This window comes from Diadema antillarum, unplaced genomic scaffold (genome assembly GCF_040938485.1).
Source record: "Diadema antillarum isolate AM-2024a unplaced genomic scaffold, OU_Dant_1.0 seq00000846_RagTag, whole genome shotgun sequence".
NCBI lineage: Eukaryota > Metazoa > Echinodermata > Echinoidea > Diadematoida > Diadematidae > Diadema > Diadema antillarum.
The window spans coordinates 1,296,744-1,323,405 of NW_027271720.1; the positions used below are offsets into that span (position 1 = coordinate 1,296,744).

Genomic DNA, 26,662 nt, shown 5'->3' on the forward strand with positions numbered 1-26,662 from the left:
GCGGGTCACATGAAATCTACTCTGTAGCAATGGTCATCACACATTTACAAAACTACCGGCAATCTGTATTTCTCTATTAAAACGCTATAACACCTGAATTGTACGTAGAAGTAGTCATGAGGTGACCCCGCGTACTATAGATAAAGGTTCCGTAAAAAACAATAATGTAGGATAACACAACAGTGCAAAATGTTCAAATTCCATTAATCACAAGTATTCTATTTGGGAAGCGCTACAATTAAACAACTCGAATCTATCCGATGTCAAAGCAACAACGCCCGTAAATTCAGCTGGAGTTGAATTTTACCCTGCGGGTTAAAGAAACACACCCTGTATTTATTTAGCGAATGGCTTCATTCAAAGTTGGTTTTTTTTTTTCATCTTGTCACTTTACTGGAACAATACAATCAGGCGGGGTCATTTGCATATCAATAACGTTCTGGACCTCTGTATTGTTCTCTCGTTAACTCTGTCTTTCTCTCTCCTCTTTCTAATAACCATCAAGTTCTGGGCAATTTCTTCCTGCAGAAATGATCATTTCCCACTTATCCTATCATATTGGGGAAATACCACATACAATATTTTGAATTATTGCAACAATCTGTACTTAATCAGAAAGTAATTTACTAAAAATGTCAGAGAAATAGAGGGAGAGAGGAGGCAGGAACGTCTTTCTAATTTTGAATGCACTGCAAATTCAGCAATCAATCAAAATTTTTAAAGCGTTTACAGTGATTGTATAGCTTTTGAGATGGGGGATTAAGTATTTAACTTTTTGCGAGTTAATTACAGATCATTTTTGAAATATTACAGAGCATACAATTCTAAGAAGATTTCAAAGATTATATGGCTGAGGTATCGAAAAACAAATTAAACAGAGTCGTCGAAAAAAAAGATGGGTTCCATCTGTTATTAAGATCTCTTTATTTTTGATAACTCAGCCATTTCAAAGCCGATTTTCATCAAATAAACATTGAACTCTTCTTAGAATTTTATACGAATTTAATATCTTATAAGTGGTCTCTAATTATCTCGTAGATAGCTAAAAACTGAATCCCTCATCTCAACGAAAACTTACCATCCCTTTAAAATGTTTTAAAAAACATGCAACTGAAACAATGTACTATACTTTATGGCTTTTGTAACTCTTTACTTCTTCACTTGTATACGTTTAATTATGTATTACCTTTGAAAATAAAGTAATTGAATTGATGTGATGTGATATAGTGGAAATGCTTAAATATTTTTTTTTCTTCTTTTGCTTTACCGTATTAAAATACTAACTTGGAAACAAATCTTGTGAATAAAAATAGCACCAAATAACAGCAATGTGTTTTCTGGGACTGGATGAGTTAATGCATAGCTTCCAATGCATAATCGTTGTGTACCAGCAACTTGGAGAGAAAAGAAAGAAGCACCATGAGGTGAATCAGCCTGCTGGATATATAACGGTCCAAAGGTTGAAGAGGAATAACATAGCACCCATTCATACCCAGGCATATCCTGTCTACGTGCTTAATTATTCCATCACGATTTCGTATCACCTTCGAAAGTCGTACGCCCCCGCGTCTGATCCTGCTGCACATCGTTCTTGCGCATGATCGTGGTTGGAATGCCCTCCATACTACGAACGAACTTCTCCGAGTCCTTGAGCCGGAGTTGGGTGTAGACTTGTAGAGATCCACACATACACGCTTGTATCGTTCCGACGGTGGTTTGTGGATGACACTCAAATGTCACCGCGCGTGATTCAAGAGTGACCACCTGCTCCATGAATAAATCTTGGCACATCCTGCTATGTTGCCAGTTGACGTCATACACTTCAGTCGATGGATATATGTATATACTCATATACATCTTTCTTCTTTTTTTTTTCATCCGTCGTTCGACTCCAAATTCACTACACTGAAAGGAATAAGGGAAGAGAATCGAGAAGTTTCAGCTCAGGGAGGAAATCCCGGAGGAAGTGAAAAATCGACTTTCGAATATTTGTAGAGAATATCTCAGTTGAGTTCGTTTGAAAGTGCGCACACACTGCACATACACACACACATACACACAAACAAGAAAACAAATAATCGAATCATTATTTCACAATTCAAAGGTATCGTAATCCCCATCATTATATCTTAAAGATTTTTAGAGAAAAATATCCGACATAATAATATTTTAAGTTGTGTACATTCAATCGCTGCAGAGTCCTCTGAGAATTAAAAATAACATTTATTGTCATGTAAGAAACTGGCAATCATTCAATATTCAATGTAATTTTTAACTTGATTTCTTTTCTAAGCTTCATGACCACAGTTATAAAAAGTTTTAATTTGTTGTCAAACAGCATGCACGTTCGAAGATAATACTAAAGCTGGTCAACACTTTAATCTGAAAAGCGACATGGAGGGAGGGAGGTTAATACTTAAGTGAAATAAAAAATAGAAGTTTCCTCTTAAATTATGCAATCATAGATTTTTCAAAGATTCACACAACTTATTGAAAAAACTCGACATTTGCCATGGTAGCGTAATACGTTTGTGCAAGTATCATACACGTCAAGTCTTACCAATGAAATTAGTCAGTTCAATTTGATTAAAAAAATAGAATGCGTGTGCAAGCTTATGGAAATTCTCACATTATGAGATTTGCTTTTGTAAAAAAAAAATATCAAAATTGAAATTACCACACCATACTTCACTCTGCTCGTAACCATCGTCTTGCAACAATCGCTACATCGTAAAGTGTTCATATTTCACGCTGTATCTGTTCCTGCAGATATTGCTGGACACAGACTTTATCTGCACGTATGTTTCAAATACTTCAATCATATACAATAAACACAATTAGCAACAAGGAGATTCTGTCATACACTCTTAAAACATCCGAGTCAGAACTGACCCGGAACTGGGTCCGTTGGGGTCATACACCTTTCCGGGTCAAAAATGACTCGGAATTTGGTCATGAAGACCCCTAATGGGGTCACCCTTAGCCATTTCATGACTGGGTCATATCTGACCCCATTCCTTGTTTCCGTCCGTGAGGCTCATTTTACTGAATTTTTAGGTCAGCGTAATTCTGATTCTATATTTTTCATACCAACTAATAGATTTGAAATCATTTATATAGTTTCCTCTTTTGAAAATAAGCGAAGTTCTGGTTATGATGAGATAGATAATTTTATACTTAAGGGTGTTCAATTGCTGATCCACTTGCTCATATATTTAATTTGTCAATTTTTAATGGTGTGTTCCCTGATAAAATGAAATTAGCTAAAGTAATCCCAATATCTAAGACAGGCGATAAGTTTGAAGTCAGCAATTATCGCCCAATTTCATTATCATCGTCATTGTCTAAGGTCTTTGAAAAACTTATTTACAAGAGAATGATCAATTTTTTGAAGGTACATGACGTTTTTACGAATTCTCAGTTTGGTTTTCGTGAGAAACATAGTACTACGCATGCTCTTTTGCATTTTGTTGATAGAGTTGTTCACGCAATCGATAACCATTCTCATTTAGTTAGTATTTTCTTGGACTTCTCCAAGGCCTTCGACACTATCAATCATGATATTTTACTTTATAAGTTATCGCATAATGGAATACGTGGGAAGGCCTTGGAGTGGTTCAAGAGTTATTTAGTTGATAGAAAACAATTTGTTACAATTAAAAACAATGATTCCGTTGTCAGAGAAGTTAAATGTGGCGTCCCACAGGGAAGTCTTTTAGGGCCATTATTATTCATTATTTATATCAATAATTTCTGTCGCGTATCCGACGACCTCTCTTTTATTCATTTTGCAGATGACACTAATGTATTTTGTGCCCATAATGATATTGATTTTCTCGTTTACAAAATTAACATTGAATTGAAAAAAGTGACAAACTGGGTCAGAGCCAATAGGCTATCACTTAATGCACAAAAACGAAATATATGCTTTTTAGTAATACTGTTGATAGTTTAAGTACAAATATAGTATTAGATGACTCTCACCTAATACCGAATTAACCATTTGGCCTTTTTCTTATATACTGATCTGCGCACTTTGTACCCTCTTCGTAGAATTAATGGTATTTTTTTCCTGGATGTTCGCAATGTAGTCATCTATGCCTCTTCGTAGAATTAATGGTATTTTTTTCCTGGATGTTCGCAATGTTGTCATCTATGCCATTTTGCCCATAGCGTCTTGAAGTTGACTTTCCGTATGTTACTCCTGTTCATACGTCCCTCTATTTTCCATTTCCTTGTCTTTTCTTCAGGCGTCAAAATATTACTTTTTCCCCACAACTATCTTCTGTTTTTCTTGGCATGCTTCTGCCGAAGATCGCTGTTTCTGTTGTTCTGTTTCTGTTTCTGTTGTGCATTCTTGTCTGCTATTTTGTCTTCAGTTTGTCAGCCTTGTCCATCCCGTTTTGTCCTGTACAACCTTTTCTTCAGTAGTTATCTTGTTGTCTAGTCCTGTTTCATGTTCATTCGCGTCTATGAAAGTGTATATCTGGTAATCTAATTTTCAGTGGGCTTCCAGACTTCTTCCACTTTGTTATTTTTTGTATCTGCGATGATTCAATTTATCTTTCCATCGATGTTCTTTTTCAGAGGGGCCCACATACTACAAACTCTGTCTTTTTAGTGGGTCCCTCCATTTTTCGCACTTTATGCAACGCTATACATGTACTTCACTTTGATCACTTCTGTTTCTTTTGTACTATACTATGTATGATTACTATAGGTCCTCAATTGTTGTACAGTCTTTTCACTTCACTATGTTCTATTTACCTCATTCTCTGTTATCAAAAGAAGTGAAACATATGTTTTGTCGAAAAATGAAATAAACTTTGAATTGAATTGAATTGAATATATGTGAATTGGTCGATTGCAGCACTACTAGTAGAACACTTCACCAAAGAGTTATTACCTTATACTTTTAATGATTATTTCATTTATAATTTTGATGTGAATATGTATGTTACTAGAAATTCCCATAAAATGTATATTCCTTTTTTATAGATATAAATTCTCAAGAACAGTGATTTCTTATAAAGGTCCTGTACTTTGGAATGATATGTTAGATAAGTTTAAACAGTGTTCCACTTTAAGTGATTTTAAAAGGAAGTATAAACTTTATTTATTACAGAAAAAATAATATGCAATATACTATGAGGTATCTTTAAGTTTTATTGATTGCCTGTTGTTTGTTCATATATTGTTTGTTATTGTTGTTGTAGCTCATTAGCTTGTTTGTATTTGTCTTTTGAGTTTAGTACATGTAAATCTTGTCATTGCTTCTCTCTATCCTATTCTTACCATGTTCTCTCCTGTCTTTCTTTTTGGCTCCGTTTATGTTCTGTGATTTAAACACAATTTTTAAAACGCAAACTTGTAAGATGCAGTCCATCAAGGGTTTGACCTTTGACAGGCCAATGGCCTTTTGTCATTCCCACACATCTGCTACAGATCTTACTGTTTTTACTGCGTTTATACTCCATTGTAACTGTCCTTGTACTGCTTATGCTTTGTTTTGTGTATATTTCTGTGTTCTGTTCTGTACATTTTATACATACATGTATGTCTATCATTGTGGTTTTTTTTGAAAGATGTGAAATAGATTGAATTGAATTGAATTGAATTGAATTGAATTGAATTGAACACACCAATGAATTTTGAGAAAAAAAATCGGACACTCAGTTCAAAAGTCATGACGTTTTAAAGTTTCGGTGCCGCTGGATGCGAAAATTACAACAATTCACTGCAGGACAACAAGGATAATACAAAGAGAACTACTGAACAAATATTCACAAAAAAATATAAATTCCTTCGTTTTCTTACTGTCATAATTATGTATATAAGTATAAAAGTGTATAGTTATTCCCTCTGCTTTCAAAAGAGGTTAAAAGCGCTTTCATCGTGTTCGGGAAATGAAAATAATTATGTAAATTCTCTTTCATTTTCTTTATTTCTAGACGAGCTTTTCGATAACTTTACGTATTTGTTTGCTATTAATATTTTTGAATTCTCTCAATTATTTACTTGGGTATAATTTCCCTTTATCATAGAAATACACACATATACGCACACTCGCACACACGCAAACACATATACACGCAAACACATATACACGCTTGTAAGGCATGAATATATGCAGGGATCTAATTTCGGCTTCGCCGAGACACCAGCAAACACGCTAATACCATGTAGATTGTTTTACTTTATTTAAAGTGTTGCGTTGAGTTTCGTTAAATGTAACCAATCCTTTCTTTTTATACATTCCTTTTACTTTTACCTTTACCAAAATGGTGCGTGTTGTTTACCTAATACGCATCATTTGGGTATTCATAATAATAATAATAATAAGGTCTTATTTACCCAGGGTAGCCTCTTCAGTGTTGCCACTGCTCTACCAGAGGGCCCTGCTATTATTATTACCCTAGCGTCGCCAGGTACCCATTTATACACCTGGGTCGAGAGGGACATTGTGGGTAAAAACATCTTGTCCAAGGATGTAAGCACTGGGCGGGATTCGAACTCACGGTCCTCCGTTCGGGAGTCGGAAGTCTTATCCACTATGCCAACTTGATTCATAATCAAGTTATTCTAATAATTGGGAGGTTCCAGCTGCAGCATGTATAAGGAAACAAAATTTAAATGTCTAAGCTTAGAATTTTAAACTCTGAAGGTTTCAAGAGAAAAGTAAGCGGGCAGCATTATAAAACAATGTAATAAGGCAGCTGCTGAATTATGCGTGAGAACGTTATATGCATGAGCAAGCCATGCAAGACTTTAATTGTCAGTTTGTAATTGAAAGTACCCTGTTTACAGAAGATTTGGTAACTACCAAACCGACTAACTGAACAAATAGATAGATAAATACAAATATAAGTAAATATGAGAAAAAATAATGATAATAAATAAAATACATAAATAAAGATAATGTTTCCGCATTGTTTGAACGTTATAAAAAAGACGATCTCTTCTTAAGGTTTTATATTTTTACATGTTCGTTTATTCTCGTGTCTTCTTCATCAATTACTTTTGTTTATTGACTCTTATGTACCTGGTAAGATATCCCTACCGCTCCTGCCTCCGGGCTTATCATCTCCAGCACTGGTCCGATGAATCACGGGGATCCCGGCCCCACAAGCCCCGCGCGTACCGGCCGTCAGGTGTCCCGACATGTCGTAGTTGGTAGTCGGTCGTCGACCTGCACTCGGCAGTCTGATATCAGCTCGACCTCCCTGTTTGAGGAGGGGGATTGTATAATTACTTTCCTGAATTATTTTTTCTTTCTCGATTTTTTTCTTTTACTTACCATGTAAATATATGTGTAATTTGCGTCATCTACTGACACGTATACAATACACAGAAATATAAAATGATTATGAACATTGAGACATGTGTATTTAATATGAAAATCATAATTTGAGGTCTATGTCATTGTAAGCATTTATACACGGTACAATTGAAAGGCACAATCAGCAATCTTGTATGCTTATCACAGACGCTTTGATCTTTTTGCTTACCATTGCCTATATTAATTTTATATGATTAGGTGTTTTTTAACACCTTTATCAAGAGCTCGGCGTGCAACATTTCATATAATTTTGTTATTTTTATGATACGACTTTTAAAGCACGACTGTTTCCTTTTTCGGTAATATGTGAAATCTTTAACCAAAATCAAATAGTATTAGGTTACCTACAGTATTTCAATTCTGAAAACGTCTATTCATTACCTACGAAATATTTCCACAATATATTTTCCCCAATACCATTTAAGTATTCAACTTTCGATAGTCATTCCATGTAATGGAATATGCCTTCTTTCTCATGTTACACACACAAACACCCCCCCCCCCCCCCCCGCCCACACACACACACGTCCCCGGTCGCCGACAAGCGACGATAACTCCTGTGTGTGTTTAGCTGTTCATGGTTTTGGCGGTACCGAGTTGCATATTATACAGTGCATGTATCTCTTCAGCTGTGTAAAAAAGTGAATGCATGCATTGCAAAAAGCACATGGCCATTCACCCCGAGATCTCAATTTCCGCCATCAACAGCCCAACACATTGCCCTCCCCTAGGCTATATAGTTCTTGCGCGGAAGATTTAGTGCTGGGACTCCGAAAGCTCCTTACGACTGATGGATACGTTCACTCCATCAAACTCTGCGCACGCATGATTGAAGGGCATTTTGCAACAATTAATTTCTGAAGCGGCGAACGGCAAAGCTCACAACATGGCTCGGCTCCGCGCTAAGGCTCCTTAACTCAAGGGAAATTCATACATCAGTGTGTCGTCTGGTCTGTGGAAAGAAATACGGCGGGGGATAATATTAACGCGCGTTGCGTCTTCTATAGTCACCTCCTTTAACTCGCTGTATGACACAGGAGTTATACTCAATCAACATAGAGTCTGTATCATGCCCATGTGCCTAAATATGAATCGAAGGTAGGTATATAACGGGCATAGTGATGAGCACTCTCGTATGTAGACCTCTACTAGAGGTTCACAGAATGAACTGTATTTTTGTGAGTCACGGCGCATCACAATCACAACATGTTCATTGCTACACATAATATTTTCCTTTGAAGAGGTATCACTCCCTGTGATATCTGTCTCTCCCCCCCCCCCCACCTCTCTCTCCCTCTTCGTTGCCAAGCAAATTGGAAATGGTCATCTCGAGCTTTAAATGATGTCTAAGCAACCAAACCTCGCTCAAGTTTCCATTAATGACCGAAGGGAGGTACTTAAGTGTAAAACACGCCCTGTGTTATCCTTCTTAGTTATTTAGTTATTTATTCAAGATTCCATGCGTGTTCACAAAATAGGAATGCATACAAATGTATGCAAGTACATCTCATATAGCCAAGACAGAATATATACAATAAGTATACATTGATAAGAAGCAGTTACAGGATAGTATACAACTCCACTAAGAGAGCTACATTATTCAAGGTAACGATCACGCAAAGGAATCGCAACATAAGCTTAAAGCTTGAAAATCTCTCTTCCTCTTTCGCTCTCTATCTCAATTCATAGTTAAAAAACCCTTTTTATTATCTAAAGAAATTGCTATGAGATATGCACTCTCGTGTTCTGTCGTTCAGCCAAAAACGTTAAAAGACAGAACAGGTGACTTTCCATTAATTTTTCAGAGAGTGATATTGTTTATTTTGTTTGCCTGTTATAGGCTACATATTTACGTCAGAGGGGCAGTAGCCATCGGATGCACGCGTCTTGTAACTTTAAAGGGACTGTATAGTACTGGTGAGGTGAGGATTCAGGTTTATAACATTTTTTCTTCTTTTTGTGAGATTATGACAAACCTCTTATGGAATGTAAAAGCGGGTTAATTTTCAAGAAGGATTCAACGTTTATTTGATGAAAATTTACCTTGAAATGACGGAGAAATCCAAAAAAGCGATCCTAATAAAATTGACAGGCCACGACTTTTAGTAGGATCTCTTTGTTTTTCCTTGTTTTTAGATATATCAGTCATTTCAAAACCGATTTTCATCAAATAAACTTTTGATTCCCCTAAGAATTGTATGCTCTTTAACATTTCACAGAGTGGTTTCTAAATATCTCACAAAACGTTACAAGCTGAATTCTCACCTCAACCAGTACTGTACAGTCCCTTTAATACTGAGAAATTATGGTGCTTTCTACAATGCAAGTTGAACCACACGAGTCAGACAGTATATTATACATGCATAGTCACGACTAATGTGACTCATAATCACACTTAAGGGTAATTGCCAATAGTAGTATGGACATTGTAGTTGTCAGCAGATCCAAAAGTCCAAACAGTATGCAATAACATAATTGAGGAAATGAGGCAATATGAATGGACATGTCAATCTTATGAGTACATAATAGGTATACAAAGCCTTTTGACTGTTTGCTGCATTACTGCAAGACCCGCTATTTCCGTTCGTGAAGTTATTTCCTTTATTGCAATGTTGTACTGAGTTTGCATAACTGTGCCTATGCCAATGGATTGCTGTAATTGATCACTATACCTTCATCTTCCTTGGTCAGTTGTTGGTGGAGGTAATGCAAATTCCAAACATGTTGCTAATCAACCCATATTTTTTTTTTTCGGTTTAAATGTCATGATGAATATCTGTGACGTTAAAAACAGGACGGGCATGTCCTCGTACATAGATGTAAATGTGTAATTATATACCGAAAATAGTTGTGTGTGTGTGTGTGTGTGTGAGAGAGAGAGAGAGAGAGAGAGAGAGAGAGAGTTTAGCGAGAGAGAAAAAAACATTACTTATAATTATACACTTTCATATGCTAGCGCATTTCCTCTATGGACTGGTCCTATTGTTTCATTCGTGAATACAATCTCGATGTGATGTAACATTCGAAATACAACACGAAACAAATGTAAAATAAAAAATGAGTTTGAGAAGAGATCCTAGGGGAATGCCTTTAGCTGTCAGGACGAAAGCTATAGTAGGCCTATTTGAAAGTTCGCACACTCTGGTCCTCATTAGTCATCAGTCGCACCAACATTTTAAGATCCAATGTCCGCCGATGACGGTGAAGATATTGATGATGGATGCATTGGAGGGGCATACTAGTATACCATCTGCTTACTTCCATTACGCACCAAGGAGGTTACCCCGGCTGCTCCCTCGCTATACCACTTACGAGAGGAAAACCAAGGTGAGGTCATTTACATACCAAATGATGCCCGAATATAGACAATGCTATGTGATGGAGGGACTCGTCCTCTTGTTTTGATCGGAACTGCGGGAGCGAGGCATACTGGTAGCAATCCTCCTCTGTGTGATTACTGTTTAACTTTCACGACAGAGGAGTCGAACAGCTAGCAAAAGGCGATGCAAACTATACCACGTGGTGTCTTTTGAAGATGTCATTTATCAATATACAGACCAGCCTATCACTGTTTTCAAGAACCGTTTCATTCTCGCAGAAACATGATTATTGCACAAACATTGGGATAACATGCAAGGCTGTCAATATTATATGATTTGTCTCAAGACGTTTGCTTGTTCTGATAATTTTCTCAACAACATGTACATAACCAACACTATGGATCGCAAACAAATTGGTTATGTGAATGAACGTCGTTAGTGTGAAATAATTCATGATTTGGAATTTATGGTGGGTAAAATCTTTAAAAAAATCTCTGGATGCAGTAATATTGATTGGATCACAGCAAATCTAATGCATCTTACTAACGATGAACAAAAAGAATGGAGGACACATCACGAGGATTATGAGCATGCATTGGCATGACGATCACGATGGCTTTGGGAAAAAAAAGTACACGAGAAAATTCATTAGGTGTAGAATAACCTGTTTGAAACATTTTTTTTTCCTCTCTCTCTTTCCCGAAATTCGTTGCCCTGTACTGAGACAAGTCGAATTGTTGATTCATTGAATGCAGTATTTTTTTTTTTTTTTTGGGGGGGGGGGGGGGGGGAGGGGGAGATTAACCTTAAAGCTCCCCATTAAACACTGTCCGATGAATAAACAAGGTTGATGACACACGACACACCTGACACACATCCCATAATTATCTCGTTTGACACCTTAAATATTCCAACATACACAGACGCTGTAAATAAGTTGATTTCTGTCGTGTCACATGAGTTATACAGCCAAAAAAAAAAAATCATCATAAAAAAACAAACAATAAAAAGCATGTATGTGACCTGAAGAGTAAGTGTTGAATCTTTCGTTGACACATTTTGTTTGATCTAGAACCCTTCACTTCAAAATCCTCTTGGGCAATTCCGCTTCTCGTCGTAGATACCGGAAGATCTACCGGTATCTACTGATTCATCAAAACATTCAGTAATGACGTTTGGTGCAGACTTTTCAAAAGGGGAAAAAACCCTTGAGTCCGAATTCAAATGCAAAAACCATGAAAGCAGGGAATTGACGGTGTCCATTATTTTTGTCTGTTATGTTTTCAAAGTCATTCTACATTTTTACCAAACCTGGAGAGAATGATGATGCGCAGTTTACTTGCGTGCATTCTATGTGCAAGGAAAAACTACACTATAAAAGGGCGGAGAGATAGAAATGGGTAACTTTAAAATTGTATCACTGACTTGCAGTGGCGGAAGAATCTACCTGCATGTACCAGTGACACAAAAGAACCCAACTTTTTCTTTCCATTGCAATGGCAAGAAATATCTTGATATTTTTGATTATATAGTTCAACAGATAAATTTACATACATATCTTATGTCACATACTTCTCAATTTAAAAAAGAAATGACATGTATATTGAATTGAAATGGTTTATTGATATCAACATCGTCGCAGCCAAAGGCCGAATTGTGATGCTTTACAGCAAATGATATAAAAGAATACATAAAAAAGCTCAAAAGAGGAATACATGTACAAACAGATGAACTATACACAGAAATATCCATAACAAACTCAAATGAAGTGTACGACTTATTCTATAAAATATAAAATATTACAGTTGAAAAAAGAATCGCGAGATTAATATTGCACAATATCATGATATACATTTCAGATTGCAAAAAAAAATCAATCTTTTTGTTATCTTACTTCCCATTTCTCTCTCTCTCTCTCTTTCTGTCTTTCTCCCTCACTCCCTCCCTATCCCTCTTTCCTAGGTATGTTTCACTGTGTCTATGTTTCCCTCCTTTTCTCCCTCTCTCCCTCTCCTCTCATCTCCCTCTCTCTCTCTCCCTCTCTCTCTCTATAAATAACTCAATATTCATATCAAATTAAAATCATTCGATATCAGCCAATATGGTAATTCTTCTAATACCTACATATATATAACAATAAAAAATATTTTCTATATTATATACATTATCATAGATATCTTATAACTTTGGATATTTCAAAAGATACACAAGCCATTATCAAAATCAGTGACAAGGACCCGAAAGTGTGAAATAATTAAAAAAAAACCCAAGGATACCACTATTACATGTGTACAAAATGATGTCTTAACCCGTGTATATCATTATATCTATCAATTACACACAAAAAAAGCACAGTATACATTAAAAAAAATGCTAGGTATTGACCTCTATTCTCCTTCAATATCCTATGATATCGTCGAATTCATATAGGATACAACATATTCTTTTAAACAAACACAAAATACAATACAATACAATACAATATACAATCATACAAAACTGATAAACAAAATTCACTGTAATTGTAGCCATACAAAAGATTTGCCGTGATCAAAAAGAAAGAACAAAAAGGAGAAAGAAAGAAAAAAAAAAGAGGGAAAAGACGGGAAAAAATGAGGGAAAAATATGTAAAATCAAAACATTATTATACCCTGAATAATCTCAAATCACTAAATAACCAAAAAGATTAATCAATATTGTTGGTATGGGTAGCCCTCCTGTGAAATCCATAACATAACATATACATGTATAATCTTACGCATAGAAAACTCTTGCTGAATTCAAAATGCGTGTGAAGTGTGGTATCGGACTGTTTCTGAATCTGCTTGTTCTCACCGGGGCTCTGAGCGTTGGGTGCCGCTCCTAGTGTTGTGATCATGAGTTTTGATGGGTGGCAGGAGATGATGCAGTTTGGATGTTGGGCGTTGCAATGAATTGGCAAAAGTCGTACACAGCTGCTGTCTGCGGTCGGCCAAGGATGACAGGGTGCACTTTGCCAACGATTCAGAATATCGGGTATATGTGTTCCCAAGAATGATGCGACATGCTCTCTTTTGGATTTGCTCGATCACCTGGCGTTGCCGCTCTGTGTATTACTCATGCATACACCAAACTCTGGTATAGCCTCATTGATGACATCACAGCGTTTATGACATGTGACTTCTAAAAAAAGAATAACAACATTGTTGTTCTTTTTTTAATTTTGCTGTGTATTTATGAGCACTCTGAGCATATTGAGCTCTCTAAAGAGTTGATTTCATTATCATTATTATTGTTATTATCATTATCATTAATATGATTAGTATTATTATCATTATTACTATTATAATGCATACACGTGGAGAAAAAGGGAGATTACGTTTTGTTACTTTTGAATTAGTTCTAGCACTTGCATTATCTCATTAAAAGCTGACTGTTGACTGAAATGGAATATTTCATTGAAACTACGCATAACCTACTTTTCTTTTCTTTTCTTTTCCGGATCGCCTACATCACTCTCTCACTCTATCTGTCTCTCTCTCTCGTCCTTTCGTTTAGAATCAAAGTGCATCGTTACTAGAAAGCTGAAGTTGCTGTAGGTAGTCCGGCATTCAATCCATGGCACCCCTCCCCCCCCCCCCCCCCAAAAAAAAAAAAGGCCTACCGGCAGCTGACCGAGGTAATTATTATTGGTCGACCCTGGTAGCAAACTTGACAAATGAGAGCAACTCCCTTTAAAGGGATAAAGGGATAGTATAGTATTGGTTGAGGTGAGGATTCAGCTTTAAACTTTTTGCGAGATACTTAGTAACCACTTTATGAAATGTTAAAAAGCATACAATTCCAAGAGGATTTCAGAGTTTCGATGATGAAAATCGGTTTGAAAATAGCTGACATATCCAAAAACAAAGTAAAACAAAGTGATCCAAATAAAAGGTGAGTTCCACCTTTTATTAGGATTGCTTTGTTTTGGATATCTTCACCATTTCAAAACCAATTTTCATCAAATAAACATTGAATTACTTTTAGAATCATATGCTCTTTCATATTTCATATGAGGTTTCTCATTATCTTTAAAAAAATCCTCTTAAAATGTTGGAAACCTGAAACGCCATCTCAGCCGAAACTGTACCATCCCTTTAAGTCTGAAAACCCAAATATTTATGTTGAAAGATCCCAACGCTATCACCGGTTCGCTATGTTAAAGATTGATGATATGCGACTCCCTCATGTCATATCTTATAATTTCTAACCTCCACGTTGAGTTCATTATACACCATTATAATGCATGTCTGTCCTGTTTGACATTTGTATAATGTGTGTTATACGTATGTACATGTATATGTGCCTGAGTGTATGTGCGTATCTTTGCAACGCAATGACTAATAAGTAATAGTGTAATAATATCCAAGATGACAGTGCTTCATTGTGTTATAGAGTGTGGGTGATAAAATCAGTCATTATTGATCGTTTCGCCTGCGTAGTTCATTAGGCATGAGAGATTCGAAAAAGATATTTACTGGTATGTTCAGAAAATGTTCCTAATAACACCTTTGATTAAAAAAGTAAAAAAAATCATGAAGAATATTTCCCCTATCATATGAAATGGGTTGCGTTCATTTTGTATAAGCAAATGTGATACTGTAATTACACTTTTGTTGGAAATTAATAATGAATAAAACAAAAAATGAAATAAATGAAGGGTGTGTGTGCGTTTGTGCGCGTGTGAAAGAGAAAGAGAATTGCGTACTCGTGGATGCTCGACAGCAAAGCCAGAAAAGGAAGGAAATGATGGCACAGACGTTTGTGTTTAAATCCATCTGTCACAATGTGGAAGCTGAGCCGCGGGCCGAGCCGACTTCCACATTTTTGTAACAAAAATCAACAAAAACGTGTTGTGTTCCTGATGTTAATCACAACTTACTGCCTTCCGACGTATAGTTTCAGCAGATGTTAAATAGTTCAGCTACGCAGCGGAGTTCAGTAGTTGATAATATGTTACATACTAATATACCTAGCACTTTTTCAAGAGAATACATTCACTCTCTGGCCTTTATTTCTGTGTTTAGTCCTCCTCCCTCCCCCCCCCCCCCCTATGCTCTAAAAATGTACCACTCGAAATTTAAACGGAAGCTTAGCCCTTTTCGCAATGATAAAAAATGTCAAGTTATGTTTCACTTGCACTACAACAATGCGATCAAGAGACATCTCGCTTATTTGTGTTTTATGTTATTATCATTGTTATTTTTTATGCTGTCATGATTCACTAAAGCAATATTTAAAGACACTTTATAAGACGGATTATTAAACGGGAAATGAGTACACATTATTCATTATACACAACTAATATATATATATATATATATATATATATATATATATATACATATATATACATATATACACTCAGCAAAAAAAAAAATCTTTTCAAGTTTATATTTCTCATAGAAGATTTGACTAAAAATTAAGGCATTACATACCATATGAAAGTTGATTTAATTGGCTTTCAACCGGAAGGTCAATAAAAAGGGAAACTTTACGCATGAATGAATGAATACCTTTGTTTTTCTCTTCCAAGGCACAAAAGTAAAAATTGCAAAAATTGAACAAGGTATACTTCATTTGTAAGTGCTCTTCCATGTAATATTAAGAATAAAATACGAAATTAACACCCCCTCAGGAAACAAAACAAAACAAAACATGAATTACGTTGCACAAGTAAAACAGTGATCTGTGTAATATTTTTGAAGCCCAAAGATCAATAAAAGCTAAAAATAATGGAAGAACATGACGAATCTTCAATCAAATCCAAATTCATATGAAATCAAATCAAATCAATTCAAAGAGAAAAAGCTATATTTGCAAAAAACGATAAAAATTTCAACGAATTTTTCAAAATTAGGAAAATTTTGAATAATATTTGGTTGCTCGACTTTTCTCATGAATTCTTAGATTACTAAATAAAATGAATGAATTGAAGATATCCTGTTCATTTAATAATCTTGATGCATTTATTCCCTGTGTCATTTGAAGCTTGAGTTGACAGAACATTCTTATTTTGCCTCTTTAGTTTTCCCCTAGAGTTTAGTTTGATTTTGTTTGAGGTCAATTATAAAGAACCAAAGAGATTCCATTAATGTTTCTTATTGTGCTAAATTGGTCTTTTGTTATCATTGTTATCTTGAAGGGCATATTATGCAAATGAAAGACAACATATCAAGTTTTGCAATTTTGACTTTTGTGCCTTGGAGGACAAAAACGAATGTGTTCACTCAGGCGTAAAGTTGTCATTAATATTGACCTACTAGGTTGATATCCAATTAAATTACATTTGATATGGCATATAATACATTGATTTTCATCACTATCTTCTATGAAAAATATGAACTCATAAAACATGTTTACTTTTTTTTTGGCTGAGTGTATATGCACACATATGTACAAACATATTCACAATTGTATAATTATTTTGTATCTATGTGAAAATATTTTATATGGTGCATGAATAGTGAAAATATATATTGTGTGTATATTTGTATATGAAAATATATATGCATGATATACAATTGTATTGAAAGAGAAAAGACGATAGAGAGAAGAGAACAAGTACGTATCATTTCCCTTTAATTGGTTCCATCACCTGCAAACATCCCATTGAAAAATTGGAAGTCTTTGGCAGATTTACTATAAACAGAACATGATGCACCAGACCTTAATTGTTGAATGCTAGTTCCAACCAAAATCATCAACTTAATGGGACGGTACAGTACCGGTTGAGGTGAGGATTCAGCGTGTAATGTTTTGCGAGATATTTAGAAATCACTCTCTGAAATGTTAAAGAGCATACAATTTAAGGGGAATCAAAAGTTTCTTTGATGAAAATCGGTTTTTGATCGGTTTTGAAATGACCTAGGTATCTAAAAACAACAGAAAACAAAGAGATCCTAAGAAAAGTCGTGGCCTATTTTATTTTATTAGAATCTCGGCTATTTCAAGACAAATTTTCATCAATAAACGATGAATCCTTCTTGAAATTACATGCTCTTTCATATTTCATAGGAAGTTTCTCATTATCTCACAACAAAAAACTTATGCTATGAACATGAATCCTTACCTCAACCAGTATACTGTACAGTCCCCCCTTGAGGTGAGCTGGAAATAACGTCTTCCAAACTGTCTGGAATAGGTTATTCATCCGCAAGCGACTAACAAGCTGGCCACACTGACAAGCTGGCCAACAGGTCAAAGGATTTGTTTTGTTTTGTTTTGTTTTGTTTTGTTTTGTTTAAACTTATCTTCCCTCAGTTCTAATGTCGAAGTGCTATGACCTCTAGATGCTTTCTCCTGTCAGACTTAAATTATTGAATTGAATTAAAGAAAAAAAAAAAAAATTAAAAACCAGACATTCGACTTCATGATAATAATTATGAACTCATGACACCTTTTTCCTCATTGACCTCATCATTTATTTCACTCGTTCTCTACAAAACTGTTTCTGCTATCTACATTTTTCTATATTATGTTTACATTTTCTGCACATCATATCTCTCTATCTCTCTCTCTATCTCTATCTATCTATCTATCTTTACCCTCGTCATTGTCAGCACACCCCATTTTTCAGTTGCCGAGCGCATCATGTCCCCCCCCCCCCCCCTCATCTCACCCACGTCCTGACTGCAGCGTGTGGAAGATGGCGCCCACGGAAGCAGCCTACGTAAGCATGGCGGCCCACGAGTCATACTGACTGAATGACACACGGGTCAAGGTTTGTATAAGCGCCCGGGGACCCTGGGAATATCATTAGCCGTTATTATTATACAATATGTCACCAACCACGCAAGTGCTCTCTGCAAACCACGAGTTTTGTAAAGAGGTACTCACACTATCACTCTTGACTGTCTGTCTTCATTGACGTATGCAGGCCCCCTGGAATTCGCACAGGGGGAGGATGGCAAATTGCATTTGCTCCTTAAGTAAACTATACAAGAAGAGCCCTCTGTTTATTGATATAGATCTCATTATACGAACAAAGGGTCCATAGTTACATTTTAATCCAAGTATAAGCATAAGCACGCGCACCCATATTGTAATATTCAATTTTTTTTTCTTCAATTCGATCTATCATACATACACGTGATTTCATTGCCCTGAGGTCACTCTGTCACAAAAAGAAAATCGTTTAAGCCATCTTTATGGCTGCATTTTCATAATTGTGGTGTAAATGTCATAACATAGGCCTACATAAGAAGTACTGAATTACATAGCAATATTATGTTATACAATACAGAATTTTGAGTGAGCCTAAGAGACAATACATTGCAAAATCTGTTCTACACGATGCATCATGCAAACCGTGAGCTTCACCAATTAAAGGGATGGTACAGTATTGGTGGAGATGAGAATTTGGCTTTTAACTTTTTGCGAGATACCAAGGAAACACTTATGATACAGAGCATACCATTATAAGAGGAATTCAAAGTTTATTTGATGAAAATCGGGTTTGGAATGACTGAAACATCCAAAAACAAAGTAAAACAAAGCGATCGTAATAAAGTGTGGGTCCCACACTTTATTAGAATCGCACTTTTTTGGATATCTCAGTCATTTTAAAACCAATTTTCATCAAATAAAAGTTGAATTCCTCATAGAATTACATGCTATTTCATATTTCAGAAGAAGTTTCTCATTATCTCACAAAAAATGTTAGAAACCTGAAATTAGGTCTCAACCAAAACTATACGATCCCTTTAATATAACGATAATACATGCATACACGAATCTTTACATGACGAAAATGTGTACACAAAACATTGCAGATGATTCACCAAATCCGATATGACATGGCAAAAAAAAAATAACATTCTGATCTTTTGACCAAGCTAACATTCAAATTACATTGACTTGATGACATTACGGTACAATTCATTACAGGCAACAGATATTTGAATAGTATTTGCTTTCAAACCGGATGTGTGCCTTCCAACTCATTGTGACAATCCTTTGTTTTTGCACTCGTTTTCCGAGTCTGCTATCCTCAAAGCAAGTTCGTCCGTGATTACAAAGTTATACGAGCACTCATTTATCGATTTGTGCAAAAACAGAAATTAGTGGTATTCAACACAAGTTTATCACAATCACTCACTCAATGATTATTTATTCATTTTAGTTTTCATTGATTTCCACACAATATACATGCATATTACAAACAGTATACGGTCAATGTAACGTAATGATATACGAAGACTGAACATGAACACGAACGGGCTGCAGTGCTAAAAAGCGAACTTGTGAGATGCAAAATGTAACTTCGATACAAATACAAAACTTACGAAGAAAGTTGACATAAAGCACGTCAAACAATACAAAACTACACGGTCCTATAATCATACAATCATAGGTACCTTGATGGAAGTACAAGCACACACACACACACACACACTAGCGCAGAGCAAATAAGAAAAAAAAATACATTTTGGACAGTTCATTATTCATAAGAGTAATCAAGTCTCAATAATTACAAGAAGCACAGTAAATACACGTTTTGTCTGTAAAACATTTTTCCCAGTAGCATTTGAAACAGTACCATTGATGAAATTCGCTAGAAAATAACAAAATAGTTGTCTCATAAACAAAACGCTACCTGCAGATGGGGTTGCTCTGGCACACTACAAAACAGGTAACAAAACAGTTTAATTCCTACACAAACAAAACAGAGGGCAAAGCTCTTGCCACTTTTCAGTCATCCAAAACATGATTTGCAATAACGGCATGATGATTAAACTTATTTCCAAAGCTTAAGAAAAATACATCTTTTTAAAAGGAGCTCACGACAATGCGTGATATCTTTCTACACAATTTAGCCTTGTTGATTTATCGCTTTAGATTTTACCGGTGAAACACCTCACACATCCTTATACAGCAGACACTTGCTAAAATCATATCCATGTGGCATTTTGAATCTCATCAAGTACAAGATGAAAAACATAATATGATTCAACTAAACATTCGGCTTAACTTTACTGACATGATAGCATACAGTTTATTCTAATATCATATCCACAATCCCTTTAGGGCTGCATGACTTTGTATGCATCTACCATGGAGAAAGTCACACGCGACTTCAGCGTCGGATTCTGTGAGGATCTCTGATCAGTGCGCAAGTTAGTCCGGAAGTGTGCTACAAAAGTAAAATTGAATTTTCACTTCGGTATTTGTCAGCTGTATTTCTATTGACCATGAGAACGATGACAGTCACAAAAATCTAACAACACATAAGACAAAACAATACACAAAATGGTACAGAGGAGACAAGTTAACAGTTGGACAAAACAAAAACGACGAAATCCAACGGAAAAAAGTTAGTGTGCCATAGATCTAAATGTCACACGTAAAATACTAAGGCTCAAGTGTTATTATTCAAAAGGTCTGATGAAACGTCAAATCTTTAGTAGGATGACAATTCAAAATTACTTCTTCTATCTATCTAAATTTCTTTTTAAACAGCAAAGAGGTCAAATGTCATGGGGCACATTGCATCTCCCGGAAACTCTTGGATGATATGCTGAGTCACGCAAGATAAAATTCAATCTCTCCTTATCCATATCTTTGCCATTTCAACCCTCTTGCATACCTCCTTAAGCCTCTATCGAGCGGCCTTAATCGCAATAAGCACTGACAGTTCATTTGGCCATTGATAATATAACGTCCATATAAATTAGTTTTCCCTCGTTTATAATGTGTTTATCACGTATGTATGTGTGTGTGTGTGTGTGTGTGTGCGCGCGCGCGCGCGTGCGTTGAGGGAGTGGGCTGGATCTAGTCATCGCGTCACACAGGAAGAAAAACCTCTTAAAAGTGCATAAACCTTCCAAACCTTCCAACAACTATTCATTAACCCATTGTCCACATGAACCGGGTGCCCCCTGCTTTGAAGCAATGGGAAATCGAGTAATCTCGGAAGCAACGGGTTAAAGATGGATGAGAGTAGCCATTAAACAGCGTTTAACAAGTCTTTGTCACTGCAGTCTCGCATCTTGTGATATAGGTTTGCGGTGCACGGATGGCAAGCAGCATAAGGCTATTAGCTCAAACAATTTTTTTTCTGTTCATCATGATCATCTCCGAGAAGAAGATCCAAAATCTAAAGCGTTTGGAACCAGTGCAATCAGAACGTCGCAATCACTCAGGACCTAAGGGAGGTGAAATAAGTAGGAGAGGCCTGCAGCTACTTACCCGCTGGTTGAGATTCCGTTCCGTGAGCATGAATAACTTTTTGCTGATGTCGCTGCCGATAAGGTTGTCGAAGACCTGTTTGAGGTACGGTTCGGTGTCGAGGAAGTCCTGCAGCTGGTCTCTATGCCACGTGATGTACCGACAGTAAGTGGTGGCAGTCAGGGTTACCTAATGCAGACACATACACAAAAGAAAGTTTCCTACTCTTTAGGACAATTTTGACGATGATGATATGTATCATGCGCATTCGAATATAGTTTAGTATAGTTGTCTGGTTGATTGGATCTGAAGTAGGAGGTTTCTTTTGATCGACAATGCTGAATTCACGAGATTTTGACAAGACCATTTTAAAAAATGTATATTGATATACGTTGATATATTAATGGGTCAAAGTTAGCGAAAGTAAAAGAAACATAGTAGAACCTACGCGTGGGCTAAATTGTAGACCAATATGAGAATATGAAAAGAAATAACAAACAGTAATATGACTATATCATAGTTACCTAAAATATATAGTTAAATAATTATCTATAATTCTCTCAGCAAAAAAAAAAAGAAGAAGAAATAGATGAGCACTTTTTCTAGAGCATATTTTTCATAGAAGATTTTGATTAAAAATAATTATTGTCATAAAGCATAAAAGGGTTTTTCACGCATGAGTGAACACACTCTTTTTGTCCTCCAATGCACTAAAAGGAAAAATTGCAGAAATTCACATTTCGCCATCCATATGCAAATGCCCTTCGTGATATGATAGTAATGATAACAAAAGAATTCAACACAATGACAGACATGAATGCAATAGCAAAAATAAGTTTTCTTTCCCTTGTATCTCTTTATATATTCAATCAAAAACAAAGTGGGAAGCTAAAGGGGGAAAAAATTGTCAGTTAACTCAAACTTCAAATGACACACAGAGTAAGCCACAAATGTGATAAAACGGACAGAACGTCTTTGTTTAATTCCTTTAGTTTAGGAATTTAAGAATTAATGAGACAAATTCAAGAATCAAATATTATTTTGAAGTGTCTTAATTTTAAATAACATTTTAAATTTTTACCTTTTCTTTTAACATTGCATGTTCTCTAATGCCATTTGAATTTGGATTTGAAAGAAAATTCCTCATTTTCTTCCATTATTATCATTATTATTTTTATTATCTTTATTATTCATTATCTTTTTTTTTGGGGGGGGGGGCTTTTTTATCTTTGGTGCTACAAACACAATATACTAGATATCATAGGTTGATTTTTGCAAATTGATTTGTGTTTCTTGTGTGAAACATATCTGTTGTTCTGATTGATATGCGGAAGAGCACATACGCATGAATGACAACTTGTCCATTTTTGCAATTTTTGTGTTTACTTCTTTTTTGCTGAGGAATATGTGATAAAAAAAGTTTTAGGATGTCTTAATAGACAAGAAAGGGACATTTAAATAATGAAGTAAAAGATTGATCTTCAATCATACCATTCATGATGGATGTGGGGGGGGGGGGGGGGGACCATGACAAATATGATCACCGCTTTGAATTCAGGAGAATGAAACCCAAACTACATGTTGATTGAGTGAATTCTAGCCTTATTAGTAGAATACGTCAGTTTGAGGAAAATCGGACAATCCGTTTAAGAGTTATTAATCTTTTAAATGTTAGTGATGAGACCGCTGGATCAGAAAACTGTACAACGGATCATGACATCTTTTATGGACTATACCATTGAAGAAAATATAAAGAAAATGTAAAATTTGTTTTACTTTGATCTAAGAACACAAGCAGGGGAATAATATTACCCTTGACATAATGTTATGTCAGTAACAAGTCCAGGGAATATGTAGGCCTACTTTTCATATGACAAAATAATTTGTGGAATTTACTGTATAGTATTTTCTTTATATAATTTTATATTATTTCTTAAACTTTCACTGATGTGTTCTACTAATATTGCTGCATTCACTCAATCCACATGTATATTTGTTGTTTGTTTAATCATGACTTTATTCAAGTTCAAGGCAGTGTTAGAACAACATGTATACAAAAAACCAGGTCCACCGTTTCATTCAAAACCAATGGCAGGTTAAGACACGTACATGGGGTACAAAAAAAAAAAAACCTATTGAAGTCTACATTACCGCAACACAAATTCCCATTTAATACCTGAAAGACCTCTGTGCCCTCCGTCTTCTCGTAGGAATCCCACTCCGGCGAGTCTAGGAACTGTCTTTCCATTATGTGATGCAGGAACTCGCCTTCACAGAACACCTTCACCCTATATCGAGATAATCATGATTATGGTTGGTGAATTTCCATAATCAATGGGCCTTTAGCGATCTTGTATCTGTTCAGTGCGTAAAACGAAATTCTAGATGATATTGCTATGTTTATATTCATATGTAATTATGATTTTGTGGATCAGGTACTCTTTGACTATACAATCCCGTTGTTTGATTTTCAGTATTGAATAAATGTTGCTAGTTTCTCTGTCTTCATATCTTGACACGAAATTATAAGGGAGTCGGATATCAACATGCGGAGATTATGCACTTATCATTTTATCTAATTTTGCATGCACACACACACACAAAATAAAACAACATTGATAAGATAAGAGGACTGTAATTCATTTTAAGTATTATCTGCTGCTTGTTTGTCATAGGACGTAAAGCTGTTTCAATCAACTATTCCTTTTGGCCCTATAACGTTTTTCGAAGTCACATCACTTCTTTTGATGAAACTTTTATCCAAAGAATGACAAACATATTCCTTCCGAGTTTCATGAACAATGTCATATGGAGCGTTGTATGTTAATATATATATTCATATAGAGAAAAAAGTAAAACTATACAACCAGTTAGCTGAAATCAGCGAGTCATCTTTGTCATTCCAGTTTTTCTATCAGAAATTGTTTATTGACAAACTTAAATATACTACTATATTGATTTTAACGGTTTTTATTTTTTTTTTTGTGAGGAAATCCAGTCCAAATATTATTTAGTCTGATAAAAAAAGAGTAAAATCTTATTAGTTCAACAGTAAAAATTTGACTGAAATCAGATAAAAAATAAGAAAGTTATGACATTTTGAAGTTTTGCTAATTTCTGCAAAACAGTTCATGTACAGTGGATCTGAATTTGCAAATGAATGAGCTAACCATGTCATACCCTCACAATTTTCCATTGATCGTGTGCAAAAAATGACGAAAATTCAATGTTTCTGTCATTGAAGTTTGAAGCATAATGTTATTCTTGGTTGAATAATTAAGAATAGTGGAAAACTGGAAATTTCAAAATTTCATGTACAAACTATATGGTAAGTTGTGAGGGAATGACATGCTCACTTTGCCATTTACATAAACATATTTACTGTTCAAGAACTGTTTGCCCAAAAATTAATGAAACTTCAGAATGTCATAACTTCCTTATTTTTTCATCCGATTTCGATCAAATTTATACCATTGAACTCGTAATATTTTATTCTTTCTTATCAGACTAACTTACATTTGGACTGGATTTCCCCTTTAATGGGAAAATGTACTTTTATTAATGCATTTGTTCTTACGTATAGACATTATAATCTTTATAGCAACCTGCTTATGGAACATTAAATGAATATCAGAAGAAAATGTATTGAATAAAACTGTGAATTAGGAAATATGAACCCTTTCTTATCCTCAGCTCTTCTAACACTTACTTTCCGAATAAAAGTATGGACAGTCTGGTGCACTGAGTTTTACCCTCTTCCGAGTAATGTTCCCCGATCTTCAGGGATGTAATCTTACTGTAGTAGCAGAGTTTCTTGAACACGTGGCGTGGCACTTTAAAAGGTTTGAACACCTTTTCATACAGGTCGCGCTCCTCTCGGGTCAAGTTCACGGGTCTCATGGTGACAGCGAGGTACACCATGTGGAAGAGATTTAAAGCGGCAAAGGCGAGGCACCAGCCGAATATGTCATGAGCACAGATGTACACCCAGGCCCAGGCTGCCATCACGGCGAAGCCAACAACAAGCAGCGAGTGGGTTAGCAGCATGGCGGCGCCGCTGGTCGACGGCGCGGCGAAGGCGAGAAGGAGGACGAGCGACGCTAGCTGGAAGACAACACCCTGGGCAGGCTGCCATGGCGGGCATGACGAGTAGCTCGGACTGGGGGCCGACGATGAGGAAATTGTATTCATCAGTTGCGTGGCGGTGATCAGCCCGTCGGTTACCAGCGTCGGACCAGCCGTCGGCTGACCAGGAAGGGTTGTGGCCATGTCTACCGCCCGCTACTTACGACAAATGTGGGGTGAATATTTCCTCTGACTGTTCTTAGCTCTCAGTCCCACACAGATCCATCAGGTTCCATTTAGAAATCACTGATTTCTGCATGTGAAGACAAAATGACATCAAATCTTTAATAATTATCTTAAGTTTGTGATTCTCGTTAGCTGCAAAATACGACAGAGAAGATGTAATATTAAAAACCTGGGCGGTGTTTAGACGCATTCAGTAGAGAGTATGCCGTGATTACCGGAAGTGACGTTACCAGGTAATAAAATATAATGGAAATTTAGATCACGTGACTTGGCCATGAATTGGTAATGAGGCTTCCTAGAAAGAGAAAAATTAAAGAGCCAACAGTGTGATTACATGGGCTCATTATATTGATGTTAGTAAGAAAAAAACTGTTGTACTTATCTCCCGGTAATTCGGACATGTTCTGAATTAATGATTCATTCATGCACAAAATGCGGTTGTGGTTGCTGATGGGTGTGTTTGTTTTGTTGTTTGTTTGTTTGTTTGTTTTTGACAATGTGT

General features: G+C 35.9%; 1 protein-coding gene across 1 annotated transcript in view; it reads right to left on the bottom strand.

Annotated features, from left to right (window-relative positions):
- Positions 1-1,027: 1,027 nt before the first annotated feature.
- LOC139740301 (popeye domain-containing protein 3-like) overlaps positions 1,028-26,662 on the bottom strand; it is a 40,483-nt gene continuing 14,848 nt past the window's right edge. Inside the window, exons 2-6 of the mRNA XM_071650883.1 lie at positions 25,559-26,227; positions 24,026-24,137; positions 21,871-22,038; positions 7,043-7,223; positions 1,028-1,905 (exon numbers count right to left, since the gene is read on the bottom strand). Of these exons, the coding sequence (XP_071506984.1) occupies positions 1,901-1,905; positions 7,043-7,223; positions 21,871-22,038; positions 24,026-24,137; positions 25,559-26,118 (1,026 nt within the window). The 5' untranslated portion in view covers positions 26,119-26,227 and the 3' untranslated portion in view covers positions 1,028-1,900. The remainder of the gene's footprint in view (positions 1,906-7,042; positions 7,224-21,870; positions 22,039-24,025; positions 24,138-25,558; positions 26,228-26,662) is intronic.